This window comes from Tarenaya hassleriana, unplaced genomic scaffold (genome assembly GCF_000463585.1).
Source record: "Tarenaya hassleriana unplaced genomic scaffold, ASM46358v1 Cleome128, whole genome shotgun sequence".
NCBI lineage: Eukaryota > Viridiplantae > Streptophyta > Magnoliopsida > Brassicales > Cleomaceae > Tarenaya > Tarenaya hassleriana.
The window spans coordinates 261,886-273,404 of NW_010963276.1; the positions used below are offsets into that span (position 1 = coordinate 261,886).

The following is an 11,519-nucleotide window of genomic DNA, read 5'->3' on the forward strand; positions in this document are numbered from 1 at the left end:
CTCATCGGACATATAAGAAAAATAAATGGAGAGACATATAAGTTCACAAAAGAACCACACAATTCACGTTATATGGAACTGAGTCACATGGACCCCACATCCTCTACAAATTGCCTCCAAGAGATCGTGTGTCCTCCTCACTCGACATTTATTAGTTGTGGGCGTTTCGGTATGGTTCCTTACACCGTATCATTTAAATTTTTTGAACGTTGTGTTTTTTATACAATTGAATTTTGTAAGATCGAATCGAATTGAAACGAGCTTTATAAGATTTCTGATAAACCGATTTTTTTTAAATAAAATATAATTTTTTTAACAAAAATTAAAACTGAATCATATCGCAATCGGAACTGAACCGAATATAATAATATATGGTACTAATTTGGTATAAATTTTATAATAACGAATAAACCGTTTTCGAACTGAACCGCTTCATTGATCATGATATAATTAAATAGTCAGGTATTAAACAGATACTTTGTTGATATATCAGAACATATTTTTCAAATAAAAATAATTGATGTCATTAACGGATTTTGGGTTTATTTAGAAGTTTTTAAAAAGTCGAGGTATTTATGTAGGATTTTAGAAAAATTCATGTATTTAGAAAATTTTATAGTCTAGGTATTTATGTAAGATTTTTGTAAAAGTTTAGATATTTATATGCCATTTTTCCTAAATTTTTTAATTTAATTAATTTTGAAAATCTTACTAGATAACTTGAGTGATTATCCATTTTGTTTCATCGAAAAAGATATATTTCAAAGGGTTAATCCCATATTCCCCCACAAATTTTCAAAAAAGTTCCAATTTACTACACCAATTTTTAATTTGACAAAAAACTACACCGGATTTCAAATATTTCCAAATTTCCACATAAAATCTTAAAATGTGTTGCAATTTCCCCCATATCCGTAAACGACGTTAAGTTCCGTCAATTTTGATACTGACAGGCATGCCATGTCATTAAGATTCGCCAAATCATCACATTTCGCCACATCATCCAACCACATCAGAAAATAAATAAAAAATAAAATAAAAATAAAAAATTTCTAGAATTTTTTTAAAAACTAATAAAAAAATAAAAAAATACAGAATTTCAATTTTATTTTTTAAAAATAAAATAGAAAATTATATATACGTATATACACATTTTTATATCTATATACAATTATATACATATGTATATGTACATATTCATATATATACATATATATCTATACAGACATTGAATATGTATATATACGTAAATATGAATGTATATATGTATAAATGTATATATATATATATACATATTCATATGCATATACATATATATATACACATTTATACATACATACATATATACATATTCAATGCATATATGGATATATATGTATATATATGAATATGTATATATACATATGTGAATATATATATATATATATATATTATTTATGTGTATATATGTATATGTATATAATTATGTATGTAGATGTATATATGTGTGTATATGTATATGTATATAATTGTGTATAGATATAAAAGTTGTATATATATAATATGTAATTTTTTATTTTATTTAAAAAAAAATTTAAAATTCTGTAATTTTTTAAAAGTGTTTTAAAAAATATTTCATTTTATTAGTTTTTTTAAAAAATTCTGGAAATTTTTTATTTTATTTTATTTTTTACTTATTTTCTGACGTGGCAGGATGATGTGGCGAAATGTGATGATTTGGCGTCTGTATGACGTGACATGCCACGTCAGCATCAAAATTGACGGAACTTAACGTCGTTTACGAATATGGAGGAAATTGCAACACATTTTAAGATTTTGTGTGAAAATTTGGAAATATTTGAAATTGAAACTTTTTCGAAATTAAAAATTGGTGTAGGAAATTGAAACTTTTTGTCAAATTAAAAATTGGTGTAGGAAATTGAAACTTTTTCGAAAATTTGTGGGGGAATATGGGATTAACCCTATTTCAAATGATTATAAATGAAGTTATTATGGATAGATTTTAAAAAATAAAAAAATATAGAATTCAATTATTGGACTAAATAGTTTTATAACAATATATATTTATTAATTTGTTTTATGTTTATATATATATTTAATAATTATTGCTCCCATTAAAAAATCTTTGTAGTTCTGCCACTGCCATTACGTGTACCTTATACATAGTGTAGTAAAAAGTTATTCGGTCGCTTAGTTGATATATCATATTAGGATGCATCTGTATATGATTAAACTATTACTAATTTTTAGACATAAAAATTAATTTAAAAAAATAGGGGACAAATATAATTATGAAAAAATCCGTAGATTATTATGATAAAAATTAGAAGATTAATATATGAATTTTTCAAAATTTTCTAAATAAATTCTCAATTTTGTTTTTTGTCTTTTAAAATCTGAACTCTAATGTTCATAAATAAATAAATCTGAACTTTGCAAATCACATCAAATTTAACTCTATACATTGATATAACAACCTGAAAGATGACATGGTAATTTTGAATATGTGTACGTGGTATATGACATGTTAATGTTTTGTCAAAGTCAAAATTATCACGTCATCGTTCGAATTGACATGTCAGCGTTTAATATTAAATTTCACATGATTTATAAAGTTCAAGTTTATTTAAGTATGATTATCAAAGTTTGAGTTTTAAAAGATAAAAATTAAAGTTTAGATTAATATTTTGAAACATGGAAAATAACCTAAAACTACAAATATTTTGAAACGGAGGGAGTATAATTTTTTGAATGTTCTCCATATTTCTTGCTATATATATATAGAGAGAGACAGAAATGAATTGAAGTAAAAATTTAAGTTGACTCAGGTTTTAATTATTAGGTCGATCATCTACACCCTATAAACCTGCACGGGCATAATTTGCATTAGCAACTGTTTTAGACACGGCTTAATTAGAGATTAGGGTTTAGAAGATTTTTTTTTTGATTAAAATGTGAATCGTATTAATTATATCAAAACTTTACAGATCAGTTTTTGTTCGAAAATAGAATAAGAGACCCATGACAAGTGGTATACAAAAGACCCATAATTGGGTATACAAAGATTTAACTTGGTAGACGATTTAGCGGGAGATAATCTCAAGATAATACCAATCTTGGAGAGAAGATGAAGTTGTGATCCGACATCGGCCAGCAGCAGTCAAGAAAATATTCCTTATGCGTCTATCAATCTTAAGACAGGTAATCGCCACCGTATTAGATCGGTTGCGAAATAACCGTTGATTGTGTTCCTTCCATATGGCCTCCACTGCAACCTGTAGTAGAGTCTTCGCTATAAGACGACGATTGTGTGTTTCTTCGTGTGCGGGGTCTGTAATCCACAATACACATTCAGAGAGTGTGATCGGAGGGTTGACCCATATTCTCCTAGCCATTGGACGCCACACCTCCGAACTGTACGCACAACCAAAAAAGAGGTGGTCATGTGTCTCATCTGCAGTCCCACATAGAATACAGGTGGCTGAACTTAGTAGACCCCATCGCAACAACCGATCTCTGGTTGGAAGTCTCTCACGACAGGCTTCCCATTGTATAAACGTAAGCCTCGGAGTTGTTAACTTAAACCAAATCACCCCGAACCATGACACGAGTGTACCTGCCTGTCGAACAAGGTTCCAGGTGGAGGACGAGCTGAAGCTTGGCTTATAACTTATAAGAGCCACCAGATTGCCTCCAAAGAGGGATATCAGGTCCTTTGCTATCTGATGGAGGAGTGATAGCAAAAAGGGTAGTCTGTACCTGCTGAATGCGATCATTTCGTGCTCCCGGCAAATGCCAATCGCCATCCTTACAAGCTGCCTTAACCGTAGCTTTCCTCGCAATACACAACAATGAAGGACCATTGTCTCCAACATAATCAAGCAATGATCCCAGAGGAGTCCAAGAGTCATGCCAAAAGCTTGCCTCATTTCCATCCCCCACCTGTTGTCTCAAGAAAGTCTTGACCAATTCTTTGAGAGTTAGAAGTTTTCGTAGAGTCCATGAGTGTCTCGCACTCGGGCGAGTATCCCAATATCCTCTAAGTCTCAGTGAATTCTTCAACAGCCATGCAATCCATAAAGATTGTTTCTTGGAGAATATGGACCATATCTGCTTTAGACGAAATACCATGTTAATATCTTGTAGTCTCCTAATGCCAAGGCCGCCTTCCTTCTTAGGAGAACAAATGGTTTCCCAAGAAACTCGAGATGAGTAGGAGTTCGGTTCAGATTTCTTCCATAGAAATTCGGAGCAAATACTGTCAATCTTCTTTGTCACACACTTAGGAAGCATAAAAACACCACACCATGAGTTGACCAAGCCATAAATAACCGACACAACCAGTTGGATTTTTCCAGCAGCCGATAGAAACTTAGTTGTCCATCTTGACACCTTGCCTTTGATCTTGTCAATGAGAGGGAGAAAATCAGAGCTAGATAGGCGCCAGGGGCTGAGAGGGACCCCTAGATAACGAATCGGTAGTGTGCCCGGTGACATCCCGGAAATCTGTAGCAATGTCTCCCTTTCTGTTGTCGAACCACCACTAAAGAAGATCTCAGATTTTTCCTGATTAATGAAGAGCCCGGACATCATTCCAAAAGATGTAGTGACATCCCTGATTTCCTCCAAAGAGCGACTGTCTGCTTCTGTGAATATCATGATATCGTCGGCAAATACAAGGTGGGTAATCATAGGGTCCTTGTATTTTTGGTGAAGTCTAATCCTATTGGCCCTCGCTGCATTATCAAGCATTCTCGAATAAATGTCCACTGCTAATATGAAAAAATATGGAGATAGAGGGTCACCTTGTCGCAATCCTCTCATACCGCGGAAGAAACCCGTAAGCTCACCGTTAATCGAAATAGAGAAGCTGGTTGTAGTGATGCAACTTTAATTTCAATCCATCGAATAAACTTAGGGGGCAACTGTAGCGTCTTAAGGATGTTAATAACGAACTCCCAATGAAGTGAGTCAAAGGCTTTCCGGATGTCTATCTTTAACATCGCACTGCAGGGCTGAATATTGTGGTTATAGTCTCTAACCAATTCCGAAGCCAGAAGAATATTATCCATCATCAATCTCCCTTCCAAGAAGGCTGCTTGGTTGGGAGATATTATCGCTTGCAGCATAGGTTTTAGCCGGGAAGCCAGGATCGTCGAAATAATCTTGTATGGCAGGTTACACAGACTTATTGGCCTGTAGTCTGTTAAGGAGTCAGCTGTCAGCGTTTTCGGAATCAACACTATGGCTGTTGAATTCATCTGTCCTAGCATTTTCCCAGACCTGAAGAATTCCTGCACCGCAGCAATCAAGTCACTTCCAACCGAGTCCCAAGCATCCAAGTAGAACTCCTTACCGAAACCGTCTGGCCCCGGGGTCTTTCTATTTGGCATCCTCCGCAACGTCAGAACTATTTCCTCCGCTGAAGGAATTTGTAAGAGAGAGTCCGAATTCCAAGTGCCAATCTGAGGGGTAAGGATATGCTGGAGGTCACTCACTGAGGGAACTTGCACCAACTGATTCCTTGTCCCAATCAAAGAGCAGAAAAATTCCACAGCATGTGATTTCAACTCATCCGGCGATGAGAGTTTATTCCATTGATCGTCCATCAGGTAGTGGATGTGGTTTCGGGAGACTCGGGCTTTAGCTACCTTATGGAAGTAGCTAGAGTTACGGTCCCCTTCCCGCAACCACTTGATTCGGGATTTCTGAAGGTAGAAAGTTTCCTCAGCCCTTGAAAGTTCAACCCAAAGTTTCCTCTGCTTCCTCTCAGCCTCAGCAATGGCTATACCGGGGTCCGAGAAGGCCTGCTTTTGAAGATCCTTGAGTTTATGATATTCCCGTACAGTGCGGGCCGAAATATTACTGAAATGCTCTGAGTTTAATCTCCTCAAAGGGAGCTTCAAGGACTTAAGAGCTTTACACAACTTAAATTGTCGGGAACCAGTGATAAAAGCCGCTGTCCAATTTTCTGCAGTAACCTGCTTAAACAGGGGGTGAGTTGCAACACGATGGAAGTATTTGAAAGGTCAGCGCACCTGTGGAAGAGTTCGGGGGAAATGCACCACACACGCCGCATGATCAGACCAGCCCGAAGGTTGAAATTCAGCATACGTGGTCGGGAAATCAGTTTTCCACATCACATTTGCCAACGCTCTGTCTAATTTCACCGCCAAAGGGGATAAAGTTTGGTTGTTATACCATGTGAAGAATAGCCCCTTGCACTCTCTGTCAGCCCCGTCTCCGACATACAGATCATTTCTTGTTAGCAAGGATTTTGTTGGGGAGAGCTTCACGGCTAGAGGACGATAGAGAGTCCCTAACAGCCGATCACGCTACGAACAGTTTGATTGTTCTTGGGCAAGCTTCACAAATATCCCAGGAATGCGGAATGAAAGAACTTCTTTCTATTAATACGGGACTTTACAAGGCAAATTTCCGGATGCCGGTCCTCCCCTATTTATAGTGTTTGGCCGACTGGACGGACGGAGTGCTCCATTGCTTCCATGCCCTGTGTTTGAGCGAAGATAGATGGATAATCTGATCTTTCAGTCAACTTGAGTGGTTGATTAAAATCTCCCACCACTAGCCAAGGAGATCTTACAAGGGGAGGGTAAGCACTAAGGTTGCGAAGAGTAGTCCAGAGGTTTATTCTGTCTTGCGGCTGATTTTTCCCATAAATCACTGTAGCAGTGAAGGTTATAGTGTCCCTTAGCATCTGAACTCTGCAAGTTACTGCCTGCGCCGATGATTCATAGATCAGAACACTCACCGAGGGGTGCCAGACTATCCATATTCTGCCTGAATTATCATCTTCATGATTGCAATAAAATTGCCAGTCCGGGGGAATGGCTGTTCGGATCCTAACTTCATTCTCCTTTCTGATATGACTCTCGATAATACCTCCCGCTAGTTATTGTCCAAAATCCACTTGCGAAGTAAAACCCGTTTCCGTCTGGCATTTATACCTCTTACGTTTCGAACAAAAAACATGGGTCCCTTGTTGAATTAGGCGATCGACGTGGCCTTTCGACCACCTCTATTCCCTTTGCCTTTGCCTTTCTCCTTTTTCCTCACTTTAGATTGTGCGGGTAGAGGCTGAGAATCTGGCTTGGGGGTAGAGGTATTAGTAATCTGAGCTACTTGGAGGGCTGGTGGAGATGCCATAGCCGTCTGCAGATGGGGATCAGAAACAGAGATAGGATCACAGAGCGAGTCATCAGAGTCCATAGGGTGGATGATAGGGTCTGGTTCCTTCATGGATTGATCAACAGAATCAGGGAGGGTCGAGCCAAGAGATTGAGGCTGACTAGTGGGAGAGACTTCCGGAACAAGTTGAGCCTGAGGTTGATGCTTACTACTGATCTGGTCAGAGTGATCAGTTTCCAGGGTTGGTGGATTAGACCGTTCCAACCTACTGGCAACCAGTCGACCACGTCGAGAGTGAGCACTCGGACCTTTGACAGGCTGCCTGGCCTCCGGATTTTGGTAGAAATGAGATCATGTATGATCGACTTCTCTGCAGACACTACAATTGGGAGGAAGCCAATCGTAGTTGACGAGAATAGAGCGCGATTCACCCGATGGGAGGTTGACATTGATCTCCTTGGGTAATACCTTCTGGAGGTTAACCTCAATATAGATCCTCACTGCTGCGTTTACATTCTCTTTGTTGGCTGTTGCACGATCAAGATAGAGAGGGTCTCCAATGCATGTAGCAATTCTACTTAGCCCGTCATTTGTGAATAACTGGTACGGAACCTGGCTAAATGATACCCAAGTCGGCACCGACGTGAGTGGAGGTTTGGATGGATTATGGTTTGGAGTCCATGGCAACACGAACATGGGGCAGGAACCCACATACCATATATTTCGGCCTAGCGCATGTAACTTTTGTTGGTTCGTCCGGCATTTTAAACAAGAAAGTGCCTTTCCCTAGGTCTTGGTCCTTCACTCTGGCTTTTTTCCTCGGCCACAGGGCATTAACCAAGCCTATAACTCTACCAATCGAGGATGGGATTCCGTAAAACTGTCCGAGGAGAAAGTCCTTCCACTCGGCTGCTGAGTTTGTCAGAGATTCAGTCGGGATATCGACGGAGGGAACACTCGAATGAAGTATTGTTGGATTACCTGTCTTCTTCAGAGTTCGGAGTGAAGATTGCAGGATTTTGCTCCAGGTTGAGCCTGGGTTTATATGGCCTCCATCCGTTGGTTGGGAAGGAGAAGATGGTATGACAGCTGTTGCTGAGCTCGTTTGTGGAATCGGAGCAGAGGAATCCGCTATGGTGCGGGGCAACACCCATCGCTTGCCTAGTGAAGATGATGGTGCCATTGCTCGAGTTATCGAGGAAGGCAGAGAGGAGCTGCGGGAAAGAGTTTGGGTGGAGCTGGATTTTACCTCCGCGTCAGTGGGACGAGCCAAAGGTCGGGGGAGGTGTGAAGGAGGTGGTGGAGGGAGAATGGGTTGGAGACATTTTGATTGGGTCGATTTGGGCGGAACTGAGCTGGACCGAAGCTGAGGAGGCATTCAGGAGCTAGTGATGGTTGGTCAGCGATGGCGCCGGCCGGGATCGACGAAGAAGATGCAGTCGATTAGGGATTTTTTGGTGAGAATGGAAAAAGGAAAGGTAGAGAGAGGGAGGAGGATTTTCTCTCTCTACCGATTTGGTTTTCCCTCAATAATGTTTAGAAGATTATTATTAAAGCATATGTTAGGTTAGTGAGATTTATCTCCGGTGCAAACTTGTGGAGTGGTCCACCACGTGTATTGGAACCTAACATGGATAAAAATATCTTGTTTTTTAGATACTGCATTTTTATATTCGTGGAATATCCGAAACTCGGATGCTCATTTACTCTGATTTAGAATCGATTATTATTAATTAGAGCTAAAAATATATACACATAATGAAGGTATATTAATATATTAAATTTTCATGTTGTTGCAGGAATAGTTGAAGCCTTTGATCACTAATTAACTCTCATCGATAGACTCAAACTTGGTCAATTCAATTGGTGAACATAGAGCGTTTTCACGTTTGTCCCGTCCAGAATTCAAAATACGAATTTAAAAAGGTTATTCATATAGATTTTTTTGATTTTTAGGATTAATTTAGGTTTCGATTCAAGATACCAAATTACCAAAAAATAACTCACGTCAAAAGTATTAAATTTTTTTTTTCATAAAACGAGATTTGCTAACACACAAGGATATGAATCAAATTATTATTTTTATCCTATATCGTTTGGAGTTTATTATAGATTTATTTTGGATCGTTTTCTATTGCATAAAATCTTCGAAATTCATAATTAAAGTTTAGTTTTTCCATTTAACCTTGATCAGAATCTTATAAATCCAATCAATAAATGCATATGAAGAAAAAAAAAAAGCTGAAATTTTAGTGAACACCCATTGCATAGAAACCCTAAAAAGGTGAAACAAAAATAAAAAAAATAAATGAAAAAAAAACTTTGCCGATACGTATAGAATCGTATCAAACGGTAACTTCATGGACCAACCCTCCACCCCACACACCTCACAGATCATCAAAACATTCCCCGTTTCACTTTTCCTAGCCATATAAAATCAAATCCTACCTTTCTTCCTCCTCATCCCAAATATCATCACTGCAACAAAAACCCTAGGAAACACATACATAAAATCATGTCGGATTGGGGACCGGTGTTAGTGGCTGTAATATTGTTTGTATTGTTAACGCCGGGACTTCTGTTTCAGCTGCCGGGACGAAATAGATGCGTCGAGTTTGGTAATTTTCAGACAAGTGCGCCCGCTGTCATCGTCCACTCGCTTCTCTACTTCGCCCTCGTTTGCGTATTCACCCTCGCCGTCAAGATCCATATCTACGTCTCTTAGCACTCTTTACTACGTTTCTGTTTGATCTAAATTAATAAAAAATAATATGTTTTAATTGTGATTGAGTTCAATCACTTGATGACAATGATCAAATGTAGTGTCGTGTGGATCCTTGTTTTTGGATTCTTATGTCTTTTTCTGTGCTTTTTTTTTTCTTTTGATTCTAAAAAAAATACTGTGCTTCGATGGTATAGGCAGAAAGACCATTGGATTGAATCGTACTTTATGTTTAAGGAGGGAAATATGGATCTTGCATGTTTTTTCTTTTTCAAATTTTGGGTAACCAAGGTCGTGCCGTTTTGCATTCATGGAAACAAAAACTACACGGCGTGCGTTTGTGTAATTGGGCTTTTAGCCCATTTCGGAGACTGACTGAGTCCATATTAAAATAAGTCGTACTCACTGCGGTCCAGGGCCCAATCTAAATTATTTCGTTCACTCGATAATAGGCTATTTTTATACGATATTTTTGGCGTTGTAAGAAAACGTGTATTGCTACGGTTCTGATCAATAATACGTTTTAAAAAAGTAATAAATTGATGATATAGTTTCATGATTAAATTATGAAAACGTAAAACGATAGAAATATATTATAAATATAGTTTAATTTAAGTCCCAAAATTTAAAATAAACATAAAATCATTACTTTTTTTTGTTAAACACATTAAAAAATACGTTATAACTTCGATTCATCCCACGATATTACCAAACAATGTTATAACTACAAACGGGGCAACTTCCGTTATACCTTTAATGTGCTACATCAACAGCCACATATACTCTTCCCTTAAAAAAAATCCAACTTCTAATATACCCTCTCCAATAAGTAATAACTAAAATATCCTTTTGTATTTAATTTTTTAATAAAAAAATCTCCCCAAAAATTAGGGTTTAGTTATCTCTCTCCTCTCTCTTTCCAGTTTCTCTCTCCTGCCTCTCTCTCCCTCGTCGACATTGAGCTCTCTCTCCTACACTTTCTCTCACCTCTGAATCTTTCGATTTTTTCTCCAAAATCGTTAGAAATCAAAACAAAATCAGTGCGAAATTATCGAAGAAGTTGAAAATAGGTAAGCAATTGTGAAAATCTTATTCTTTTTCATCCACATTGATGGTTGTTGGTGTTTATATTGAACAGTGATGCTTCTTCTACCTTTTTTCTTCTAATTGTTGATGTTTTTGAAGTTTTATCTTTTATAGTATAGTATAGTCATAGATCCGGTTCGGATCTGGGTTTGAGATGTTGTTTCTAGAGTATCACTATAAACAAATGTCGGGTCACAGTAGAGAGGAGTTGGTGACATGGCCACACGGTCACACGGTCACATGATCACAAAGTGACATGGTGACATTAGTCAGGCTCATTAGAATAACGGTTGTCATAGGTTTCAAGAATGATATGGTACTATCTTCACATGGTCATATGGTACTATATTAACATGGTCACATGAGACTATGTTCACATGGTCACATGATACCATGTCCACATGGTCACGTGGTACCATGTCCACATGGTCACATGATCACATGATTCATAATAGTAGGATTGGTAATAATGGTTACAGGGTGAGGAATTCACATGGTCACAGTGTCACATGGTCACTTGGTCCAGAATAGTCAGAATGGTAATAATGGTCACATGGTCACA

At 37.7% G+C, this 11,519-nt stretch overlaps 1 protein-coding gene across 1 annotated transcript; it reads left to right on the forward strand.

The window, feature by feature from the left end:
- The first annotated feature begins 9,614 nt into the window (after nucleotides 1–9,614).
- Nucleotides 9,615–10,007, forward strand: LOC104807141. Its single transcript, XM_010532262.2, has one exon. It carries the CDS (start codon nucleotides 9,665–9,667, stop codon nucleotides 9,872–9,874), a length of 210 nt encoding a protein of 69 aa, XP_010530564.1. The 5' UTR covers nucleotides 9,615–9,664; the 3' UTR covers nucleotides 9,875–10,007.
- Nucleotides 10,008–11,519: the final 1,512 nt, after the last annotated feature.

Coding starts and splice junctions, on each gene's coding strand:
- LOC104807141 (XM_010532262.2), top strand. CDS start 9,665: ATGTCGGATTGGGGACCGGTGTTAGTGGCTGTAATATTGTTTGTATTG.